The following is a 24,199-nucleotide window of genomic DNA, read 5'->3' as shown; positions in this document are numbered from 1 at the left end:
CACTCTTAATTTTCATTAACCGTTCTCTTCATTATTTCATCCAAACACTTTTGTAAATTCTCCTAAAAATTCTCCCAAAAGCTCTCTCATAGCCAAAACTCTTCTTCTTCAATTACTATTCATTTGTGGATTGATTCTTATTCCTTTCATATTGATTTTCTCTCTTCAATCAAGATTGATCCAATTTTCTTTCTTCTTGTCATTTTCTCCTTTGTTTCTTGGTGTTGCCATTGTTGACCTCTTCATCCTTTCATCTCTTTTTCTAGCAAGGTAATTCTCTTTTCCTAGGTTCCTTTTTGTGCTTCAACGATTAATGATCCAATGTTTGATGATTTTAATTAATCAATTCTTTTAAAAAGAAATTTGTGAATTAAACTTGATTTTCGAAGGTATTTAATGTGTTATTTTCTTGATCACTTTTCAAGGCTTTCTTGTGTTGATTAAGGTGTTTATGATGGTATTATTATCATACTAAATAATTTTTTCAATTGCATTTGATTTGGATAAGAAATTCTCAAAACAAAATTGATTTGACGTTTTTCGAAAATCCGAGAATTATAGTTTATTGATGTCATTTGTGATGTTTCTAGATGAGTTTGGTTGTTAATATTAGTTGTTCTTGATCAGCTCTTATTTAGGAGAAATAGTGCAAATTGGATCGTAGGCTTGGAGAGTTGTTTTGATAATGTTTTCGGTAATTTCAGTCTTTTCACTCTGTTTTGGAAACAAAAAATTCTTCAATGTTTTGGATGTGTTCTTGACTTGTTTTTTGCTACTTAAATTTGCTACTCAAATTTGGAAACAGAAAATTCTGCTATGTTTCGGTAATTTCAGTCTTTTTTTTTTTTTGCTTTCCAAGGTGTTTAACTCGAATATGATACTCAAATTTGATTTGATACCCGGCCCACACCGATCCGAATCATACCTGAACAAAAATTTAACGAAATCGAAAGTAACCCGAACCGAAACCGAAAGATATTAGATTTATAATAAAAATAATAGAAAGTTTACTTATATTATTACATAAAAGGAATATAAAAAGTAAGAATCTAATTGTAAGATTGAAAACAATAATAAATAAAAGAATCTAATTGTAAGATTAAAAACAATAATAAATAAAAGAATATAATTGTAAGATTGAAAACAATAATAAATAAATGTTACTTATCTTACTTTTAATAAAAATATTAAATTTATAACAAAATTTAAAAAAAAAATAGAAAACAACCAAAAGAAAGGAAATAATATTAGATTTATAATAAAAATAATATAAAATTTACTTATGTTACGACTAAAACTTACCAAATAAAGTTATGTATTATTTTTTAAAATTTAATAAAAATATTTTAAATTTATAATTGGAAATAATTTTTTTAATAAAAAAGTATTTATTTATCAAATAGTTTTCATTATAAATTTTTTATACAATATCAATATAAAATTTTGATAACAAATTCTAACACATATTATAGGATCGTATTTGTGTCAAATTATCGATTTATCATCTATAAATATTGGTTTAATTAAAAATATTGAATGATTGAGAATTGAAATTATGCATAAATGATAAGATTAAAAAATAAGAATGACATATTTTTTTTACAAGTATATATCAATAATTCTATATACTTAATTAGACTCATAATCAATTCAACTTAAATTGACTTAATCTAAAGGTTAACATAACCGAAAATCACCGATCCGATATTGACTCGACTTGAAATCTAACTGATCTGATATTGACTTTACCCAAAAATCAATCGATCCGATATTAATCCAAATTGAAAAACAACCGATTCGATAATCACTCGATCCGATTTATCATACATCCAAACTAGATCCGAACTAGATATGACCCGGCATGAATAAAATTAAACGAAATATAATTTAGACCTAAAATAACTTGAATAGAAATGACCCGTTTGCCATCTCCATTCAAGACTGGTTGATATAGTGAAGATATGATACCAACCGTAAGTGATCTGTCAAAGAGCCGAATTCCTGGTTTTAAAAGGCGTACGAAAATATCGCTCGCCTGGGTATGGGCGAACTCACATACAATAGGCGCCATGAGGCGGGCGCCTCCGAGTAGGGCGCCGGCCGCAGCGCCTATCGCTTATGGTATCTGTTTTCACCTTTTATTATATTAATAAATAATTATAATTTTAAACCTAAAAAAGCCTACCTTTTAAAATCCAAAATCCCTAACTTATCTCTCTCCATCGCACACACTCCAGCTGATCTCTTCTTCGTCGGCAGTCACGGCTGTCACAGCAGTCACCACTGCCGGGCGCCGACCAGGTAATCCCCTTCTCCTCCTCTCCTTGGCTCCTCCTCCTCCTCTTTCTTTACCACCAACTCACCCCTTCTCGTTCTTTACTTTCTTTACCACCACCGACTCACCCCTTGGTTGCTGCTGTTTCTCCGTTTTATGGTTACTTATTACTTTTTTTAATTAAATTGTAAGTTACTACTTAACAGAGGATGAATGTCCATGGGTTGTTGTTTTTTTTTCTTTCGTTTCTATATACAGAGCATGAATGGTTGTTTTCTTTTATTTTTTCGATTAAATTGTGACTTGTGAGTTACTTCTTTTTAATTAAAGTCACAGCATGAATGGGTTGATTTGGTTGATTAAATTGTAAGTTGTTTTTTTCTTTATTTGAACTATGTTTTTTTATATTAGTTCGTGTTATTAGTTTTTTTTATAGCTAAATGGTAAACATAAAATTCGTGTTATTAGCTGATATTTGATAGTGAAATGATATGAATATTTTGATCTTTAAAAAACTATAATATTATTTATCATGTTATTTTGAGTACAAAATATAATTTACATTTGATCTATATCATATACATAGTATGTCTCGTATACGAAAGGCTCGCACATGTGCCTTGCGTCTGGGTTTCAGAAACCTTTTGTACCCTTTGCTTTGCAAGGTGCACGTAGACGCAAAAGGTCCTTGAGCCTAGGCGCAAGGCGCATGAACGTACCTTTTGTAATCGATGCACACTTTTATATTAAAAAATCTATAAATTATTTATGAAACATATTTTATATTTAAAATTATATTATAAATATATCTATACTAAAAAGTTTATAAATTATTTGTATGAGTATATTTATACTTATTACCCACCGATTAACTCTTAAAATAATTGTCTACAATGTATTGATTTATTACTAATTTTTAATATTTAAAACTATTATTTTATTTATTTTTATAAACATATTTTAATCCCTTTCACTAAAATCTACACTATTATTGATTTATACTTAATATTTTTAATATTTAAAACTATTATTTCATTTATTTTTAAATGATACAAATTTATTTTATTATCAATTTAAAATTTAAAATTTTTATAAAAAATAATTTTTATATTTAATAAAATTTATTAAGTAATTAATATTTAATTTAATATTTTATTGTTTTAAAAATTAAAATTAATTATGTATTATTAAATAATTAAATTTCTAAAAAAACATATAATTTAGGTTAAAAGCAGACAAAGGGCGGAAGAAGTTATAATAATTTGTTATAAATAAATAACATTAGAGTTGGAAAATAAATTTAGGCTATAGGATTGAACTTGTTAATAGGTCAAAATATTAGGGTTAAGAAATGAGAAAATGTGAAAAAAGAAATAGTTTTCTAGTCTTCTTCGACCGTCTTCTTTCTTTTTTACTACTGTAATTCTTTTTTTTTATCTTTTTATATTTTCTTTAATCTGTTCTACTTCCTATTAATATCTTTAAAAAAAATCCGAAAGGCGCAAAGGCGCTATGCCCGGTGCCTAAAGCCCAGAGGTGTGTGCCTCTTGTATCTCGTCTCGCCTCATCCCAGGCGGACGCCATCTTCAGTACCTAGCTGCCCCTCGCACCTAGGCACGCCCGAGTTTGCGTCTCGGTACGCCTTACTCCTTTAAAAACCAAGGAGCCGATACCAACATTGATTTTTGAGAATTTGTGATTCACATGCTACAAGTTATTGTTTGGTGGGTTCTGTTTGTTTTTATTTTCGTGACATCTCTTTTGTTTGCAGGTAGGATTTAATATGAGGAAGGTAACTAAAGGAAATGTTACGATAAAGTTATGGGATCTTGAAGGTCAACCAAGGTTTCGAAGTGTGTGGGACAGATACTGCCGGGCTGTTTCAGCTATTTTGTGTAAGTCGTTCATGCTTTTTCTCTTTATGGGATGAACTTGGAAAATATAAGTTGTTTAATGTGTCTTTATTCTAAGAAAGTTGTTCCTATATCAAAATTATAATTGTTATGAGAATATACAGGTTAGATTTTAAAGGATGTTAGACTCTCGTTTCCTAGAAACAAAATCTGTTTGTTCGTTTTCCAGTGATAGCTTTCTAACGGAAGTCACAGGAATGTGTTCTCTTCGTTAATTCATATATGTTCGTATCCTAATTACCTCTATCAGTCTATCTTATTGTTGGTCTTGAACTAACTTTGTTTTCTTAGAAAGAAGCCTCTCTGTAGACAATGTTCACTGTGCATCTTATTGACAACATTCAACTAAGGCTGGTTTCTTGTAAATTCTCTTCTTTCATCTCCCAGTTAATTATCTTAAGCTAAAAGTATGAGCAATCAGTAAATTGTTACGTGAAAGATGAAAAATAGTTCAAAAATTTTAGTGGAGGGCAATAAGAAGTTGAAGGAACTATATAACTCGGTTCTCAGGTGAGCTTATATTCAGCATGCCCTAAACAAAAAGTTGAAGGATATGCTTTGGTTGTTTACTTTCCGCAAACTTTGCAATTTCAACCTCACCACTCCATACCACCTGCTCTTATAACTTCCTTTTGCACGTCATACATGGATTATATGATATCTGCCTGGTAGAACATGCATATTTGTTACCCACTTTGTGTAGGTAATTTTTTCAGCAGTATGTCATCTTCACACTGATAGTCGACTAGTTCTTTCTGGGATTTTCTGCAATATACAGTTATGTTGTTGTTGCTGCCGACAACGATAAGTTTCAAGAAGAGAAGTGCACGACCTGTTAAGTAAATCCTCATCAAGTGGCATTCCCCTACTTTGTGGGAAACAAGATAGACAAATCAGAAGCCTTGTCTAAGGAGAATTTGACGGAGCAATGTAAGTGCAGAGTTAAGAAGAAAACCTTGGTGCTTAAACAAAGGTAACCTGACGTAACCAAAGCCGAATCATAAGTATTATATATAAATTTGTTTGGTGGGTGAGTCGGGCATAAATTTGGTTGATCCTTTGTGTACAGATGCTGATGGTTTGTAAACAAATAAAAAGGATTTTGATGCACTTCAAATTTTTTGGGGGTTTGAAACATAAAGGTATCATACTCAAAGTCAACTCAACTAACTAAACCCAACTAAATAATAAAACCTAAATCCGATTACCCAATTAAATAGTAAAAGCGAAACTAAAAAAAAAGACTAAACGTAACTTACTAATACTATCTTCACTTCTCGGTTCACACGAGTCACGGCAGAGGGTAGAGCAATTGGCAGAATTGGTCACCAATGGAAGTAGCAAATGAGCATGATTTTGATTGGCTCTACATCACGGTTCTTGCTGAGTCAGCCGAGTTGCCATATCCGTCGCTGAGTCGATATGCCCCATGGGGTTTTTGAGTCGTCTTCTTTTTCCTAAATATTAGTCAATTTTTCATTATTTCTGTCATAGGTGTGTTACATTGGCAATGGGTGTTGTAAGTGGAGTGAGCTTTACAATCATGATTTGTTTAGCATTTGCTTGTAGAAGTATAAAGATCCATATCTAATTATACAACAGATTTGACACAGAAACTACAGCAAATCAAGAAGTATAAAGATCCAGATCTAATTATACAACAGATTTGACACGGAAACAACATCAAATCAATTCATTTCTATTGAGAATGGCATGGAACACAAAGAACTACACAACAGATAAATCCCAGATGGAAACAAACAGTTCCTATCCCCCATATACATTCTAGTTTCTATGTTCTCCGGTGTCCCAAGTTCAGAGGTATTCGAAATGAATAAATATCAACTGCAATCCCAGAAATATTCTCAAAAAGAAAACAAAAAGAAAGAATCCCTGCATATGATACCATCAGCAAGAAAGGCTGTTAATGGAATCTACTATACTGAAGTGGACCTTCTTGCAAGGAAGAATGATCACCGGTTGTATGCTACAAATAGGGATGAGCACTGGGTGACTGTTACATAGTAATTTAAACGCCTCAGTGGTCATTTTGTCAAGTCATCGAACCATCTGCATATGCCACAAACAACATTTTGTATGATGTAACAAGCTAAATGACCAAGAATAAAAAAAGTTCAAAGGGAATGACAAGCAATGAGAAATCACATATATGCAGAATACATGTTCCTTGTGCAAAGAATTCTATGTTAGTGGGTGTGAGCATGGAATGCAAGTAAACAGTGTATTTCTCACATCCCATCATGACATTCCATCCATCAGATATCTTTTACATCGGCATATGTTCATGTGCAAAATAAATAATGACGATAGACAATAATTTACCACTTTCTGAGAGTTTCTTCCTTTTAGAGTTTTCACAACTGCTTCAGCAAAAGCTTGTGCTGCCTCTGCATCAGCTTCAGCAACCTCTGCCTCTCTTGCTGCTTCCTCAGCTTCTGCAATTGCAGCTTCTGCTTCTTCAACTGCTCGAGCAGCTTCTGCTTCTTCAACTGCTCGAGCAGCTGCTGCAGCAGCCTCTTGTGGTGTCATATTCCTCATCCTAGCTAACTCTAAATCAATCTGAGATTTTGTGATGATTTTTAAATCATCCCTATCAAATCGAGGAGAACCCCTTTGCCTTGCCTCTAAAAATATCGTGGAATGATTCCTCCTCCTGTCTGAAAATGACAGAGCTGGTGCGATCCTATACCTGCGTTTCACCTGAAAGGAAAAGTATTCAATTAATCAAAACCGTATATCAGGAAAACTAGCACGAACTTGGTAAGGCAGTACTAGGACTATCAAGAAGCATTTGTGAATTAGACAGTGGAGTGTGATCAGGCTATACCGTAATAGCTTCTCAGTTCATTAATCAACTTTTTCCCAAAAAAAAAATTAATGATGCCATAGACACACAGATGAACAGTGGTCCTTAAGATTAGATTTCCCACAAAAACAAATCTGCAAACATTTCTGCATTACAAAGACAGCCAGCCTATTCACTGTAATACCTTAGTTCACAATTCACAATAATCACTTTTACTGATTTCAGGAATTTCTAATGATTCCATGAGCACACAGACTCATAGTGCACCTTAAGATCAAATGCAACTCGTTAATCACGTATATCACTTACAACATCTCCAAAATCCTAAACCGTTTCCAAAAATCATAACAGAACGCACACCCACATGCAAATAATATATTTCATGAAACAAGAAATCTACTGATTTCTCAGACAACAGACTTCATGACTTGTAATAAAGTAGCATCAAATTTGTTTCCATGCAGCATATAAATTACCTTAATCAATCTACCACAAGCTGTTAAATACTTCAACTTCGCTGACAAGAGCCTCTTAAAGCCAGGAGGTGCCCAATATTGCTCCTACAGAAATAGAAAAAAGGGCAAATTATGCCAACAAACAACAACAAAACCCAATTCCCATATGCAATGGGGTAAGGGGAGGTAGGGTAGCAGGCTGCCCCCAACGCCAGGTTGAGAGTAGCTTCCATGGAAGACCTCCGGCAGTCAGAAAATTAAAAATATAGATAAAATGCAAAGCATGTATAAATAAATACATAAATACATAGTTGAACAATATTCATATGCAGTCATAAATATCATTAATATTATATGCGCGTTTGAAATGGGAAGTAATCCCTGCAAATAAATCCCTGCGAAAAAATCTCTGCTTATAGACAGAAACGTAAGACCCGACTAAATTTAAAAGTGAAGAGAATATTACACAGAAGTCCACGATAGCAAGCCCAGTTCTAAGCCTTCATAAATACTAATAACAGAAACATATAAAAAGTAGAATTCATGGAAATTACTACAAAGGCATTAAAAGAAGACAGAGATGATACACCCTAGAGATGTGACCACACTACTCGACTACCCTAGTCTTTAGTCTCCATACTTTCCTATCAGAGGTCATGTCCTCGGTAAGGGCTAAATCCATCAAATCAGATCTCAAGCAGTCTTCCCACTTACGCCTTGGTCGTCATCTCCTTCTGGCACCGTCGACTGTAATCGACTCTACCCTCCTGATCGCATCCGACGATAATCGCCTAAGGACATGCCCAAACCACCGTAATCTTCCCTCCCTCAATTTTTCAGAAATAGGCACCACCCCCAAGGACATCCTAATAGTAGAGTTTGTTGTCATATCCCACAGAGTCCTACCGCATGTCCATCGAAGCATTCTCATTTCTGCAGCCTCTATCCTCCTTACATGATCCTTCTTGGTTGCCCAACATTCTGATCCATACAACAACGCTGGTCTTATTGTCATTCTATAAAATTTTCCCTTAAGTTTTAGAGGCACCTTCTTATCACACACAAAACTCCAGTAGCAGCCCTCCACTTTAGCCATCCCGCCTTTATACGGTGTGTTACATCATCATCTACACCCCCATCTTTATGTATCATAGACCCTAGGTACTTGAAACAATCCTTTGAGGGGAGAACGTGTCCTTCTATGCATACTTCTACATCTTCATCGTTTTGGTCCCCACTGAAGTTTGAACATAAATACTCTGTCTTTTCAATATTGATCCTTAGACCTTTTTTTTCCAAAGCAGTCTTCCAGGTAGTCAGTCTATTATTCAACTCAGATTTTGTTTCAGCAACTAGGACAATGTCGTTAGCGAAAAGCATACACCATGGTACACCGTTTTGGTGTCGCACAATAGATGTCGTCCATAATCAAGGCGAAGATATAAGGACTAAGAGCCGACTCTTGGTGGAGTCCGATTTCCACCGGGAATGCCTCGGTGTCGCCAACTGTAGTCCTGACGTGTGTAGTAGATCTACAATACATATCACGAATCGCCCGGATATAAGCAGTTGAGATCCGTCTCGTTTCCAAAGTCTTCCAAATCGTATCTCGGGGAACGCTATCATAAGCCTTCTCAAGGTCAGTGAACGCCATGTGAAGATCTCTAGACTTTTCCCTATATTTCTCCATGAGTCGTCGAAGTAGATGAATCGCCTCCGTGGTAGACCTGTCTGGCATAAATCCAAATTGGTTTTCCGAAACCCTAGTAACTTGTCTCAACCTAGCCTCTATCACCCTTTCCCATAGCTTCATGGTATGACTGAGTAGTTTAATACCTCTGTAGTTACCACAACGTTGGAGATCTCCTTTATTCTTATAGATTGGTATCACCGTGGACTCTCTCTACTCATCTGGCATCTTGGCAGTCTCTAAAATAATATTAAAGATGTTGGTCAACCACTTAACTCCCTCTTCTCCTAGGGCCAACCACACAGTGATAGGAATTTGATCAGGACCGACAGCTTTGTCCCTTCCCATCTTTCTAAGAGCCATTTTGACTTCCTCAAACCCAATCTTACTTGTAGGGCAGTCATTGGCCGTAGTATGATGGTCGGCTGACCCATCAACGGTACTATCTCTACAGGGAGAGGCACCCTCATTAAATACGCCAAAGAAGTAACTACCCCAAACCCTCTTAATATCATGATCTTTCGCTAGCAGAACACCATTGTTGTCCTTAATAAACCTAATGCTACCTAGATCCTTTTTCCTATTCTCCCTAGATTTTGCAAGCCTGAAGATGTCATTTTGTCCTTCCTTGGTGTCTAATCTCTTGTACATTTCCTCGTATGCCTTATCCTTTGCTTTAGCCACCATTTTCTTGGCTTCCCGCTTTGCCTCCTTGTATCTTTGTTTAGCTCTCGACCTTTCTTCGTCGTCATTGCATTGTAGAAACTCCTTGAAGCAAGTTTGCTTTGTCTTCACCTTAGTTTGGACTTCGTCGTTCCACCACCATGATTCTTTATGTTCCTTGGCCTTCCCCGTCGACAACCCCAGGGTGTTTTTGCCCATCTCTCTGATGGAATTTGCCATATTTTTCCATAACAAATCTGCATTATTTGAGATTGTAGTTCCAAAACCTGTATTAGACAAAACCTTACTCTTAAAGTCATCAGCTGTCGCTCCATGTAACTTCTTCCAAAGGATCCTAGGTTTACCCAGTTTAGCTCTCCTATGAGTGCTCCGCCCGTGCGGTACGCGGAACACCAAAACCAACAATTTGTGTTGTGATGCACATGCCTCTTCAGGGTACACCTTACAGTCAATGCAAGCCCATCGATCCCGATTTCGAGCTAGGATGTAGTCGATTTGGGTACAATTCCCCCCGCTATGAAACGTAATCAAGTTCGCATCTCTCTTATTAAATAAGGAGTTAGTGACCACTAAATCGTGTGCAGTAGAAAATTCAAACAACGTACGTCCCTCATCGTTCCTGCTACCATAACCGAAACCCCCATGAACACCGTCAAACCCGTCGATTACACTACCTATTTAGCCATTGAAGTCTCCCCCTATGAAAACTCTTTGGTCCTCCGGAATGTTCCTAAGTACATCATCTAACTGATCCCAGAAGCAACATTTCTCCCCCTCCCCTAGACCAACGTGTGGGGCGTACACTGAAAGGACATTCACCACTTCCTCTTCTATAATAACCTTAATCATCATGATCCTATCCCGATATTTACAAACCTCAACTACATTTTCCTTAAGCCTAGAGGATACCAAGATACCCACCCCATTTCTAACTTTATCTACGCCTGAATACCACAACTTGTACCCATTACACTCTCTAGCGCGAGCCCCTTTCCACCTAGTCTCCTGAATACATGCAAAATCTAATTTCCTATTATTAAGTACGTCGGTCAGCTCCAGTAGCCTAGCATTTAATGTGCCTACATTCAACGAGCAAACTCTAAGTCTAGTCTTCTTGTCACCACTATGTTGAGCCCTCCCCCTATACGTCCCATGAGCTCTAAAAGAAGGACATGACCTCAAGTAATCATCTATAGTCGAAGCTATGAGAAACTATAGAAAATGAATCCAAAGAAGACAGAAGATGCACCAGAAAACGCTAGAGAATTGAAGGGTACTAAAAAGCCTAGTTGGAAGCTATATCAGCCGTTTGATCTATAACTTTATTCCTACAGATATAGTACGGCCTAGCAATAAAAATAACGAAATTTCAAAATATTATGATTTTTTAAAATAAATATATATTTCTCTCACGGCGAAAAAGAATCAGAACAAAAAATAGTGGAACTATACGAAAAACGAAGTTCTTTTATAAGAAAAAAAAACCTAACAGATTCGAACCAAAAGAAAAGAAAAAAAAATCAAACTATAAAAAATATGAGATTCAAAAGAGATTTAACTAACGGATCTTGAACAGATGCGCGAGGGTTGAAGAGATCCACAAATAGTGCACGCGGTATGGTGAGGGGTTGGCTTTTGAACTTGAGAAAATTTTGACGCCGAGTTCAGAACCTGTCTGGGACCAACACTCTTCACATGAAAAACTTCTACACAAGAAAATGGAATTAGAAATGCTAATCAAAGATTTAGAGAAACAAAGAAGTTAGATTTGGGCAGAAAGCTGTTGAAAGGCCTGGATCTGGAGCTGGCAGGACTGGCACCCTCTGTTGGAGACTACAATTTGTAGTTTAAATTTCCAAATTTGAGCGTAAAAAGCAAAGTGAGAAATAGCGACCAAATTTTTCTGAGCCGGAAGTGAAACGCTGGATTTTGAAGCTTCACAATTAAGATATCAAAGTTACCCAAATAAGAACTGAGAAGTTTCTAGGTTAAAACTAAGGCTACAGAAAAAGACGAACGGGTTTTTCCCAACTTACAGTTGATGAAAAAATTGAATAGATCCAAAAAGCACAAGAAACGAGCTAAAAGGGGAAGAAAAAAGGAATAATAGAAAACTAAGCCCCTAAAATGATCTATATAATCATATAAACCCTAGAAACAAATTCGATTCATGAGACTAAGAAAAGTAAATACTACAAGGCAACAAATAGAAGAGAGGAAAAAAGGAATTAGAGAATGTCTAGCAAACCAAAAAATACTATAAAAACGGTAACGAAATTAAGATCTTTCCCTCTGCTCTATCTAAATGGGATTTTAGTTTTCTGTTTGGATGGAAGGAAAATGGAAACATAAAAAATCACGGGAAATTGAGGTTTTCAAGAATCTGAAAATCAGAAGAAATAAAATCTGAAACCAAACACACTAAAACACGCAAGCTTGGATTTAAGTCCAAATCTGATATAGATCAAGCAAACTTGATGAATATTGAACCTATATAGCAACTCATAAGGCAATGAAATTCATATTAGAGCGTAAATCTGAATCAAAATTGAAAACAAAAAACAGATCGAAACTCTAATTTTCCAAAGGTATGGAATCTGTTTGGTGAATTCAACGAAGAGAGAGATCAAAACACGGAAATTCAAAGGAAGAGAGAGTGAGAAACAGATCCAAACACGGAATTTCAAGAAAGAGAGAAACGGATCCAAACTCGAACTGGTAAACCGATGAATCCAAACCAAAGTTTAGACTTTTGGATTAAAGGTGTCTGCTTAAAGAGGAGGAAATCACGAGGCTATGAGATATTGCGAACAGAGAAGTGTAAGAACCGGGTAGTACGAGAACGGAGCAAGGAGAAATTATTCGTAAAGAGAAAAAATCAGCTTAAAATTCTAAAATTAGGTTTTCGTAAGGAAACGATTCAGATCCTTATGCCAACAAAGTGAACACATATTTTCTGAGACGTAGAAAGCCAACAGGACTACCGAAAAGCGTATGTGCTAAACATGGTGGGTGCTGTCATCACCAAAATATGAGGTGGAACGTTGTATCCAAGAAAGCAGAATAAATTGATGAAAAAATCAGTAAGTCATACGAAGAAACTCTCAAGTAAACACATTTCCATAAACATATGAATGCTAAAGCCAACGGGAGAACCGACAGAAACATATGAGCTAAGCATAGTGAGTGTTGTCATCAGCAAAATATTTATGGAACATCATATCATTTTAAGTCCAAGAAAGCATATTAAAATGACGAAATTATTATTGACAAGTTAACTGCCATCAAATTTCTTGCGGCATGCAGAACTGGCAGGGTTCTATATTTGAAAGTAAATAAGACTAGCAATACCCTAAACAAAAGGCATACAGAAAACTGACAAAATTGATAAATATGTACTCCATTTCAACCGCCTTAAAATTCGAAATGTATAATGAAACATTTATTTGACACCAGCCTTTCCTCACATCACTTCTCTTCTTTGTGATAGCTAGGAAAAGAAATTGATGCCGGTTAAAGAAGAAATTAAAAGGTGGATATCAACCAATCATGTGGCATTTTAAAGTTCTCATATCTCAAAATCAGGTATGCTCCACTTTTCTCTGTTTATTACAGACATCGACTGCTATACTTTCTTTAAATAGAAAACATAAAATTGAATTAAAAAACATGAAAACTTCATCAAAACCATGCCTCAATATATGCAGCAATATTTGTCTTATTTGAACCACCAGGCTCCTTCAAGCTTGTAATCGCTTCCATAATGAGGTTATCTAATCTACAACAGTGAAGAATTAACGTCAGAAGTGAAGTGATACAAGATGAAAATACATCAAACAAAAACAAGAATGATGTCTTACCTGACAATGGATCTCTTTGTACTAGAAGGAATCTGCAATGTAGTGTTGGGAGCTGTGATGAGCTTAACATCCACGATTTCTTCATCACTTGGAGCAGCAGCAAGCTCCGTAGTACTTTCCTCCTGTTTAGGAAAGCTAGATGTCCTTTTCACAGCCAATCTAGCTTTGTCTCGAGAACCCCATCCATTGGCCATCACACTCATATTTCTCCATTTATCCTACACAGAAGAATAAAATGAATTGGCTAGAACAAAACCATGCCAATGTTAAACAAAGCCCCGGTATGAGTGCCGTATATAAATATGTATATAAGATGGATATGTTATATTTTCTAAGTTTTCCTATGTAATTAAAGGATCCTTAGAAGTCATATCACTATATCCATGTGCCAGATACGAGTGTTCGGACCATAGTTACATAAATCGCTCATTTGGCCACGATCTACGTACTGAATGTTGCGATCCAAAACGCGGTACGAACGCGTTCGGATCATTTCAAAATCGCAATCGGATCGTTTCAAAATCGCGATTCGGTACATCATAGTTTTGCAGCAGGGATAAGAGGAGATGCAATCAGAAAAATAAAGGGATTGGGGGTTTGAGAGAAAAAATCAGAGGAGAATAAGAGGGAGAGGGGAAACCGTTTCAAAACAGCTTCTCATCGGGGTTGATGATCGATGATCGAAGCCTTTTGGGTTTCCTTCTCAGGTGATGGAAGAGAAGAGGGTTCGAATTTGCTCGGGTCTAGGGATGTGAAGACTTTCGGCCATGCGGGTGTGAGGAGTAAAGGATGAAGAAGAGAAGAGGTTCAAAACGGCGCAGGGGGAAGGGATTAGGTTTAGCATAAATTATGATTTATTTTTAGGTTAAATTTTAAAGGCTTTAGATAGTTTGGTTAAACACTGCCGTTTAATTGGGGTCCAGGGTGGTCCATTTTTGTTCGCGTGGGTTTATTCTTAAAGGAGCCATGCTCATTTTTTATTCAATTTATTTTAGTCCTTAAATCGGATTTATGCATATTAGATTTTGAGTTTTGAATTATTTTGTTCCTAAAGGAGCCATGCATAATTGATCTCTATCTAAGAAACTGGTACATCGTACCAATTTATATAGTACATCTTACCGGAGCGATCCGAAATAAGTCTACCCCCTCATACCGAATTTTAGGGACCTAGCGAATTGCGATTCCGTTCCACGTTCCCGTACCGAGCGTACCGCGATCCATGTGACTATGGTTCGGACACTAATACTTTACAAACAATGAAGAGCCCAAGCAACATAGACTAAAGGTACTATTCATTAAGACTTGAATAAAAACGAGCCCATAAACATAATCATTTTACCCAAGTAAAAGCAACAAACCTTAAGATCTACATTGGAACGCAGATACAAGACACCGCTAAATTCTGGGTCTTTCAATATGGTCCGCCATTTTCCAGCACCATGTTTGATGACTCCAGCTTTTAACGCAGCCTCTTCTTCAGGTGTCCATTTCTGCTTAGGAGCACCCATTTACAGGAATATAAAGGAAAACACAACCTTCAAATTTAACAAGCTGCTAAAACCGTTTCCCTCCACACTAACAGATAAAATCAAAGCCAAGCATTGTTGTCTCAGAAAATAACATTGGAACAATTATCAACCATCTTGTGTTATAATTGCATATATTTAGCTAATTCCTAACAGAGAATAACTACCAAATCAACAATGCATGGTTCCAATGAAGGAGCATCATATAAAATTAATACTAATTCAAATAATAAAGCCACAAGGAAAACCCAATTTCATCCACAGTGTTTCTAAAGATAAGTGATCGTACAAACACAAAAAAGGAAAATAATCAAAATTACTTAGGGATTTGAAATAATCAAGACATAAACAAAGAAAATACCCATGGCAACATAAAAAAAAATCAAATCACCATATGTTGCATAAATATCTAAGACATTTAGGGGGAAAAGAATGCTAATTACCGTACAACAATTTTGTGGGTAATTTGAGTCGGAGGTCGGGAATTGAAGGCTTGTTATTTTTCTTTAAAAGACGGGAAATTTTTTAAAATTATGAATTAAATTCAATTATTCTATAATGGCGACGCTATGCTACAGGAGATTTCACGGCGATTCAATGGGGATGCTGTGATTTTCTGGCGGAAATTTTTGTTAGGGTTTCTAAATTTTTATTTTGCCCTTTCTCTTTATGTTGTTTATGAAATACGGCTCTAGGGTTTACTCGTGTCACGTGTGGAAGCACGCTGCGATCCCTGAATGGATCTGGTATCGACACGTGTCCCGCGAATTTGGCGGCTTCTGAATTTTGACTGCACTAACAAAAGAGTAACAAAGGTTTGATCATTTGTTTTTGGAAATTCAGTTAAATATGAATTGTGATATTTTATCAGTTTTTATGAAATAAAATAAAATATTTTTTCTCAAATTCAGTAATGTTTTTGAACATCTTAAACTTTGTGATATTTTCATTAATCTTTTAATTATTTTGATGGTGTGTAGCATTTTTAGAAAGATATAAAAATAAAAAATGTGAAATTCAAGATTACTTTAATTTTAAAAAAATTGTTAAGTTTATATTTTGAAAATAATTTTATGTCTGTATGTAAATTTAATTAATTTTATTTATACAACCCATGTCAGTGTCACTTGACATCAAAACAATATTCTTTAGTGTGTATGGCTGAATTTATAAATACTCTTACTTTATTATTTGAAGAGAGAAAACAACATCTTACTTTATTATTTGAAGAGAGAAAACAACATATTACCAGAAAAAGAGGTAAACAATATATTTTAATAAATATTGGATCTCTTGGCAGCTAGGGATGGCAAACGAGTATAGTTTCGTGATTTGTATCGCATCCGCTTCAATTGGGGCAGAGATAGTATAATTTTAGCGGGTAGTGGACAGTGTGGATTTATAAAGTGGTACCCGTCGTGGTTGTGGGCAGGTAATGGGTTTGAGACATTACTCGCCCCGCATCCGCCCGCCCAGTTAAATATCCATTAAATTTTGGACCATTATGAATTTAGGTGTAATTTTAGAGACTAATTTATAAACTCTAATATTGTATAGATATAACATGTAATTTAACCAAATATTAGGGATATTTAGTCTTTAATATGATCTCTTCTTTAGTCTTTAATATGGTCCTTGTCGTAGTTACTACTTCCGGAGACGATTGAAGCATTAATGTGTGCTCATAATTGGCTTTGGGCCGATATTAAAGGTAATATTATTATTTAGTTTATATTAGTTGTCAAATTGTGCTTAATTATCTTATTAAAGTTTAGTTACTAACTTATATTAGTTTTACTTTCTATTATATATGTAGGTAGTAGTGAATTTAAATTGGAGCGCTCTCAATTGGAGGAAATAGATAATGATGTTTGTAATAAGTATCAGATGTCACAAGTATTGCCTAAAATTTTAAATGTTGTGCCAAAGAACAAAAACATTATGTGTTTGTCATTTATGTTTTAGACTTTAATTATGTCTTTTATTATGGTGTTTTATGTACTTTAAGATCTATATTAACACTTAACTTAGATAATCCTTGGATTATTTTATTATGTTTCTTAATGGACTTGTTTTTTTATGTTTGTTGCTTATGTATAACTTAAGTTTGCTGTCAGGCGGGTCTATACGGGTATGTCGCTAGTAGGTAGTGGTGGGGATGAATTTGAGAATGTACCCGCGTGGACGGGTATGGATTTGAAAATTTGTACCCATCATGAGTGGTGAGCGGATGGTAGATTGAAAAATATTAGGTGGGTATGGGGATGGAGGAGGGGTATAAGCTGGATAAAAGTAAATTTTGATTTTAGAAAACCAAATTACAAATTCAATCCATGTATTTTTCTATATCAATCATTAATAAAAAAATATAAACAGATAAATTAATAATTAAAATACATCTTGATTTAATGCTTTCTTTTATAAAGATTTAACTGTTAATTCGACTCTCGATTAAATATTTAATTGATTAGAAAATGAAAGATCAGGATTGGGTTGCTTAAATGAAAAGACCATGCACCAACCAAACAATAATTACATTACATGTACGACGGCAAGCTGAGCTGATTATTGGATACAATTCTAATTTAATTAGTCTTCAATTGCAAGGGATTGTTTCATCCTTTCGTGTACCCCAAAGGCCCAAATCAACAATTCTAAAAGACATTAATCGAGTAAGGGGCTTGTAGATTTGATAAATATAACATAATAATTTCGATTGTTTAATAATTAGTTAAATTATAAGATAGTTCTCGGATCAAAATACAGATTATTCTTCACTTCACGGGTGATTCAGTGGATCAATTAAGATAAATAATATAGATGTATATAATTGAAGTTAAAGAACAGTATCACAGAGAGTTTTAAATCCAAGCAAAGGTCCGATTCAATAGAAAACAAGAAGAAAAGAGAGAGATACATGCGAAAATGAAGAGCATTTGATTCGATTAAGGCCGGCAAAAGCTCGGTTCTTCAGAAGCAAGCATCCAGCAGGCAACAACAGCACAGAGCAGCCAAACTGCACCGAAAAAAAAGAATTCAAACGCCTTGTGATTATTATCGACATCAACAGATTTGATTGATTTTCAAAGTTGAAATTTCAAATCAACCAGAAATTGAAAAGAAAAGTGTAGAAGACAATTTTCTATGACCAAAACACCCCGACTTGCAAAACGGAAGACTATATCAAAAGCTTGACCAAGGGGTGTTTTGGGGACTTTTCACCAAAAAAACTTGAACAATTTGACTGTTCATGTGAAAACTTGAAGATCTGTTTGTTTATTTTTTCGGCAATTGCGAAAAAACCGTAGATCTGACATGCAAGCCGTATATACGCTACAGAAATACTCGGTATAAAGTTGTACTGTACAAGGAAATCCTAAAGCGTACAGAGAATGATAGAAAGGACTTACCAGCCCTCCATGAAACCAGTGCTCTGCTGTTTCTGAGGCGGCGGCCCCTGAGCATACTGAGGTGCATAAGGAGGAGGATAACCTTGAGGATATCCTTGCTGTGGAGGATATCCGGGCGGCGGATAAGCGTCCTTCGGATATCCTTCCGGTGGATAACCTTACAATTTCAAAAGGAACAAAAGAATCAGATCCACCAGATTACCAGATCCATTCAATCGCAATGCAAAAAAAAGGAAAAATATACAAAATGAATGTGATTTTAAAAAAGGAAAGAAAATCAAAGCAATTAAACGAAGAATCTGGAGTTGACCTTGAGGAGGAGGAACACCGACCGGAGGCTGTTGCTGATTGTAATAACTCATTGTTTTCTGATTTTTCTGCAGGTAGTTTCAACGAGAATGATATTTTCTCTCTATCTCTTTTATTTTCCTTCTCTTTCCGGGGAATTTTTTTCCCAGATAAATAAGGCTTTGTGGGAAGCGTGGGGAATAAGGGAACTGGATACATGCATATGTATAGTGAAATTTGTATACCATTTTTGAATTCTTTTCACTGTTGTTGAAGTTGTGAACGATTCGTCATTTACTTCTTTTGGCAGGATTTACAAAATGGGCTGCCCACATAGATTTTTTTAGTGCTTGGCGTTATGATCGTAAATAATAAGTGGAAATAAGAATATCGATGTAAAAGTTTAGGTAAATTATAATATTATTCAACAACTTATTGCCTTTTTCTATTTTAGTCACTGATTTCTTTTTCTTACAAAATCATCTTTAGAATTATTTTTCTTCGTACAAAATAATTAGCATCTCATTCTATGAAAGAAAATCACATATCTTCGAAATATATTAGGTCAGTAATTTTAATCAAATACATTTTTAATTTGTCTCATGCATAATAAATATTTGTATATGATTTAAAGAGACATCTATCAATGTTGCAAGCTCTAAAAGTAATAATCTTATAGCACTTAAATAATACTAATAGACCAGCTAAGATACGATTTCACCCTTACTTCATTGATAAAAATATCTTTATTCACATTAAACAATTATACAATCAATTGAATACTCAATATTTATGTTTTAGGTAGGGATGGACATAGGTCGGGTTGGGTCGGGTTATTGGTCCACCCGACCCGACCAGAGAACAAGGGAGCCTCCACCCAAGACCCGATCCGACCCAACCAAAACAAGGTTTCACCAGACCTGATATATAACTTAGAAATCCGGCCTGAAATAATAAAAAAAATATTTTTATTCAATAAAACAGTGACTTAATTGAAAACAATTATATATAGAGGGGTATTATTATAATTATTCCTAAATATATAAGATAAAATTATATATTTTTCGGTTCAGGTCGGATCGGATATTTTTTCTCCCTAAATCCGAACCAAACCTGACTCGAATATCACACTTAAAAAGACCCGACCCGACCCGACCCTGTTTTTTTTTTAAATTGATCCGATCGAATCGGATCGAGTGAAAACCCGTCAAATTCGAGTCCCATTACCATCCCTAATTTTATGCTTATTGTAACTCTTTAAGATCGCTTCAATATAAAGTTTGATATCTTTAATAAAAATATGCATAAATTTTGATTTAATGTGTAATAAATTTTAAGATTCCCTTTAAAGTTTTAAAGTGCTGTACAGCATTTGGTTGTTGATGGGTAATACAGCCCATTTTGATAGGGAGATATACCTTTACGATACGTCCGTTCCCATAAAAGAACACACTTTACAATAAAAATAAAATGAATTATTTAATATAATATATGTTACTTGGCCTTGGAAGTTAAGCCAAAATTCCGTGTCCGATGCGCGTTAGAACTTAGAATAACAAGAACGTTAATTCCTTTGAAAAATAAAGGCTAAACTAAGTATTTAGTCTAGTGACTATCACTTTGATTTTATTTTAGTCATGCAACTATTTTTTTTCAAAATCATATCTTAAATTATGTTTCATTACTCACCGTCGATAATTAATGCTGATGCCGGTATATCGTTATAAGGTAATATCATGTCATTATTAAAAAATAAAAAAACTCCATGTTAGTAGTTCTATTTATTTTTAATGTCGTGTGATCAAAGCACAACATTGAGTATGATTTTGACAAGAAATAGTTGAGTATCAAAAACGGAACGAAAGTGACCGTCATGTAACTAAATACATAATTTACTCAAAAATTAAAGGGCAAACTATACATTTGATCAACCACCTATTTATTAGTTTATGTTTTAGTCTTCTAATTATTTTTTTCAAATAAACCAAATATTATATTTTAATTTTATTTTGGTCGCTCAATGTTAAAAGAACAATAATGATTGTTAATGTATCACTAGAAGATAATGTTGCATTGATATTACAAAATTTAAAAAAAATATATCAAATTATTATTATTATTATTATTAAATTTTTTAATTAAGTTAACTTATTAAATACAAAAATATATAAATTAATACCGCCAAAAATATAAAATAATCTCGCACAAATTTGACAAGTTTTTAAGTCAGGTAACTTTGGGGGAGGAGGTAGGAGTGGCAATCAGGTGGGGAAATCGAAAATCGTGAGGATTTGAATCGATGCGATTGGGGAATAATTGAAATCTTCATCTATAGGGATGGGGATAGAGGAAGTTTTATCTACGGAGTTCAAATGGGGATGAGGATGAGATTGTTATATCCGAACCGTAGGGATAACCGAACCGTATCCGTGTGAATAACTGTGGGAATTCCCAAAAAATATCCGTAGGAATCTCTTATATTTTATAAATTTTTAAAAATATATTTATAATCATTTACCTATATACCCTTAATATATATTTTAATAAAAATTATATATGATAAGATTGTAATATTATGTTTTGTCACGTTACATCTCAAAGGAACTAAAATTGAAGTTTATATATATATTTTTTCTTTTAATATACATTGATTTATTGAGATTGAAAATGATTAAGATTGTACATATACATTGGGTGTTAGATGAATATTAATATTTCAAACTTTCATATTATAGATAGAGACAAATTTGAGACAATCTGATATATCTTACAAGTTTTAAGTGTTGCATTGATTTAAAAAATGTTTGTTTATTTTTAGAGACGAAGATTAACCGAAATCCACAAGAATCTATAAGAGATGTGTATGAGGGAAAAAAATCTCCAAACATATAATGAGGATTCTCTAAAACTGTAAACACAAGTGTTTAGGACGAATTGGATAATTCAAAACCGTAACCCGCCCCATTACCACGCCTAAGAGGAGGTAATTTGATTTGAACTTATACTTTGTGTTGGGAATATTTTCGTCAACGGTCTATACAAGTTATTAAATGTTCGGCAACTAGTAGGTCTATAGTTTAAAAAAATGGATTAAAATCTTTTTAAAAGTCAAGATAATTTTTATTAACTTGCTTACGTAATATTTTTTTATTAACTCAAATAATTTAAAAGCTTCACTGAAAATAAAATAATTTATCCTTACGTTTAATAAGATTGATATATAATTATTATATTTAATATTTATGATTTGACCAATGTTTTTTATATTATAAAATTCAGTAATACCACTTATCATGATGCAAAATAAACAAAGCAAAGTTGTCTAGCCCAAATGATTTTATGTTCTATAAATCTATATGTGGACTAAAGTCTGCGTTCGAGGAATTGAGCCACCAAATTAATTTTATTCATTTAATATTTTTCAATATGATTAAATTGAAATATATAACTTTTGGTGGGATAAAATAGGAAAGTCAAGATAAAATTTTAACCATTTCATGAGGAAAGGCCTACCAACCCTTTGTCTCCACTTATGAATGAAATTTGGATAGGAATAGAGATCACAACAGTTAAGTTGGATCGGGTTTTTCACATATTAGAATTCAATTGAAAAATTGAAGTCTTCGACTCATATTTGATTTGGATTTAGGAGACCTTGATCGATTTGAAATTTAATTCAATATTTTAAATTAAAATTTGTATTTGATTCAATCCAATCCGATTAAATTTGATGGTTGAAATCTGTAAAATTATAATAAAATAATCATGTCTAGATAAATTTAATATAGACCGACACTTAAATTAATAAATGTTTAAATTCAAATTTACCACTTATAAACTATCTATAAAAATTTAAATTTATGTTAATTTAATGTCCCTTCAACAATAAATCGTTATATCGTTTACCCCAAATTGTTAACATCCTTAAAAAAAATCATGAAACAATCATAAGATGTAATATCACCTTTTAGTTTTAATTTTCATTATTTGACTATGTATAAAAATGTCCTCTTCCACACCCCACCCCCACCCCCCTCCACCTCCACCTCCACCTCCACCGTAAAGGTTTTATTTAGTTCTGGCAGTTTTGGAATTGCAAACTGTCGGAGCCGTCTTTCGGTTGGGCTCGGAATTGGGCTTCGACTTGAAAAAAAACGTTAGAGTCACCACCGATCATTTATTTTTCGACAAGAATTAGGTTGATCGGATATCATCTTACCTGATTTGCGTTTTACCAAAGATGTGTCGGATTCAGGAGTCGGTTATAGTCAAGGAAGGATTAACACCCTTGAACTGCCCTTTCGGTACTAATTAATTTCCAGTTATCTTTAATTAAAAAAATTGAAAGTTAAATTGAAAGGTAAAATAGGATTCAAGTTACTTACCTCTGATCGATTGAAATACCCTTTAAAAATGTTAGATTTGTAGTGAAGTATAGAATCGAATTAAGACAGAAAGTGCGCACATATGAAAATAATAAACAGAACAACAAAGAAAACTAATAATAAAATAAGTAAAAATAAAAATAAACAAAATGGTAACATAAATAAAAATAAAACAAAACAAAAAAAATAAAATAAAAAAAATAAAATAAAAAATAAAATAAAACAAGAATAAAAACAAAGAAAAAAATGGAATTAAATAAAAAACAGGAACAAAAATAAAACAAAAATAAAATAAAATAAAATAAAAATAGTAAAAAGAATAAAAAGAATATATATATATATATATATATAATATAGTGTTTAATAAAACAAGAGAAAAACAATAATGAAAGAATAATAAATATATACATATAAAATACTAGGAAAAAATAAAAGTAAAAATAAAAAAAACAAACCTAACCTATCAATTCACCAAAAAAATAGAAAAACATTGTCACAGAGAGAGATATGAAATGAAGAAAAAAAATGGATGGGGCCAAGGTAGATAATATATATATATTACATAATAAAATAAGAAAAAAATATAAATATAAAATATAAATAAATAAAACAAAAAAGATAAAACAAAAAGATAAAATAAAGTAATATATATATATAAACGTATAAATAAAAATGAGGAAAAACATAATAAAACAATAATAATAATAATTAAAAGTAAAAGTAAAAAAATAAAAATAATATACATATATAATAAAAAATAAAGTATATATATATATATAACGTATAAATGAAACATTAGATAAAAATAAATAATAAATAAAATAAATAAAAATAAAAAATAATAAGAAAAGGATTAAATTGAAAGAAAAATGAAATGTATGGT

At 33.5% G+C, this 24,199-nt stretch overlaps 2 protein-coding genes and 1 long non-coding RNA gene across 3 annotated transcripts; 1 reads left to right on the top strand and 2 right to left on the bottom strand.

Annotated features, from left to right (window-relative positions):
- Positions 1-1,999: 1,999 nt before the first annotated feature.
- LOC120151600 lies at positions 2,000-5,522 on the top strand. The gene is made up of 3 exons (XR_005518632.1): positions 2,000-2,301; positions 4,047-4,170; positions 4,967-5,522. It is a non-coding gene; the product is annotated as an uncharacterized LOC120151600 (long non-coding RNA).
- An 831-nt stretch (positions 5,523-6,353) lies between these two features.
- Positions 6,354-15,927, bottom strand: LOC120151589 (telomere repeat-binding factor 1-like). The gene is made up of 6 exons (XM_039163990.1): positions 15,677-15,927; positions 15,066-15,258; positions 13,705-13,922; positions 13,538-13,622; positions 7,492-7,575; positions 6,354-6,909 (listed from the first exon to the last, which is right to left on the bottom strand). The coding sequence occupies exons 2-6, from the start codon at positions 15,213-15,215 to the stop codon at positions 6,448-6,450; spliced, it is 999 nt and encodes a 332-aa protein (XP_039019921.1). The 5' UTR covers positions 15,216-15,258; positions 15,677-15,927; the 3' UTR covers positions 6,354-6,447.
- Positions 15,928-18,092: 2,165 nt separating this feature from the next.
- LOC120151590 (cysteine-rich and transmembrane domain-containing protein WIH2-like) lies at positions 18,093-19,121 on the bottom strand. Its single transcript, XM_039163991.1, has 3 exons — positions 18,954-19,121; positions 18,644-18,800; positions 18,093-18,249 (listed from the first exon to the last, which is right to left on the bottom strand). Exons 1-3 carry the CDS (start codon positions 19,003-19,005, stop codon positions 18,204-18,206), a joined length of 255 nt encoding a protein of 84 aa, XP_039019922.1. The 5' UTR covers positions 19,006-19,121; the 3' UTR covers positions 18,093-18,203.
- Between the last annotated feature and the right edge of the window lie 5,078 nt (positions 19,122-24,199).

This window comes from Hibiscus syriacus, unplaced genomic scaffold (genome assembly GCF_006381635.1).
Source record: "Hibiscus syriacus cultivar Baekdansim isolate YM2019G1 unplaced genomic scaffold, ASM638163v2 tig00111061_pilon, whole genome shotgun sequence".
Taxonomy (NCBI): Eukaryota; Viridiplantae; Streptophyta; class Magnoliopsida; order Malvales; family Malvaceae; genus Hibiscus; species Hibiscus syriacus.
Note: the sequence above shows the minus strand (reverse complement) of the source record. Positions and strands in the feature narration are given on the sequence as shown.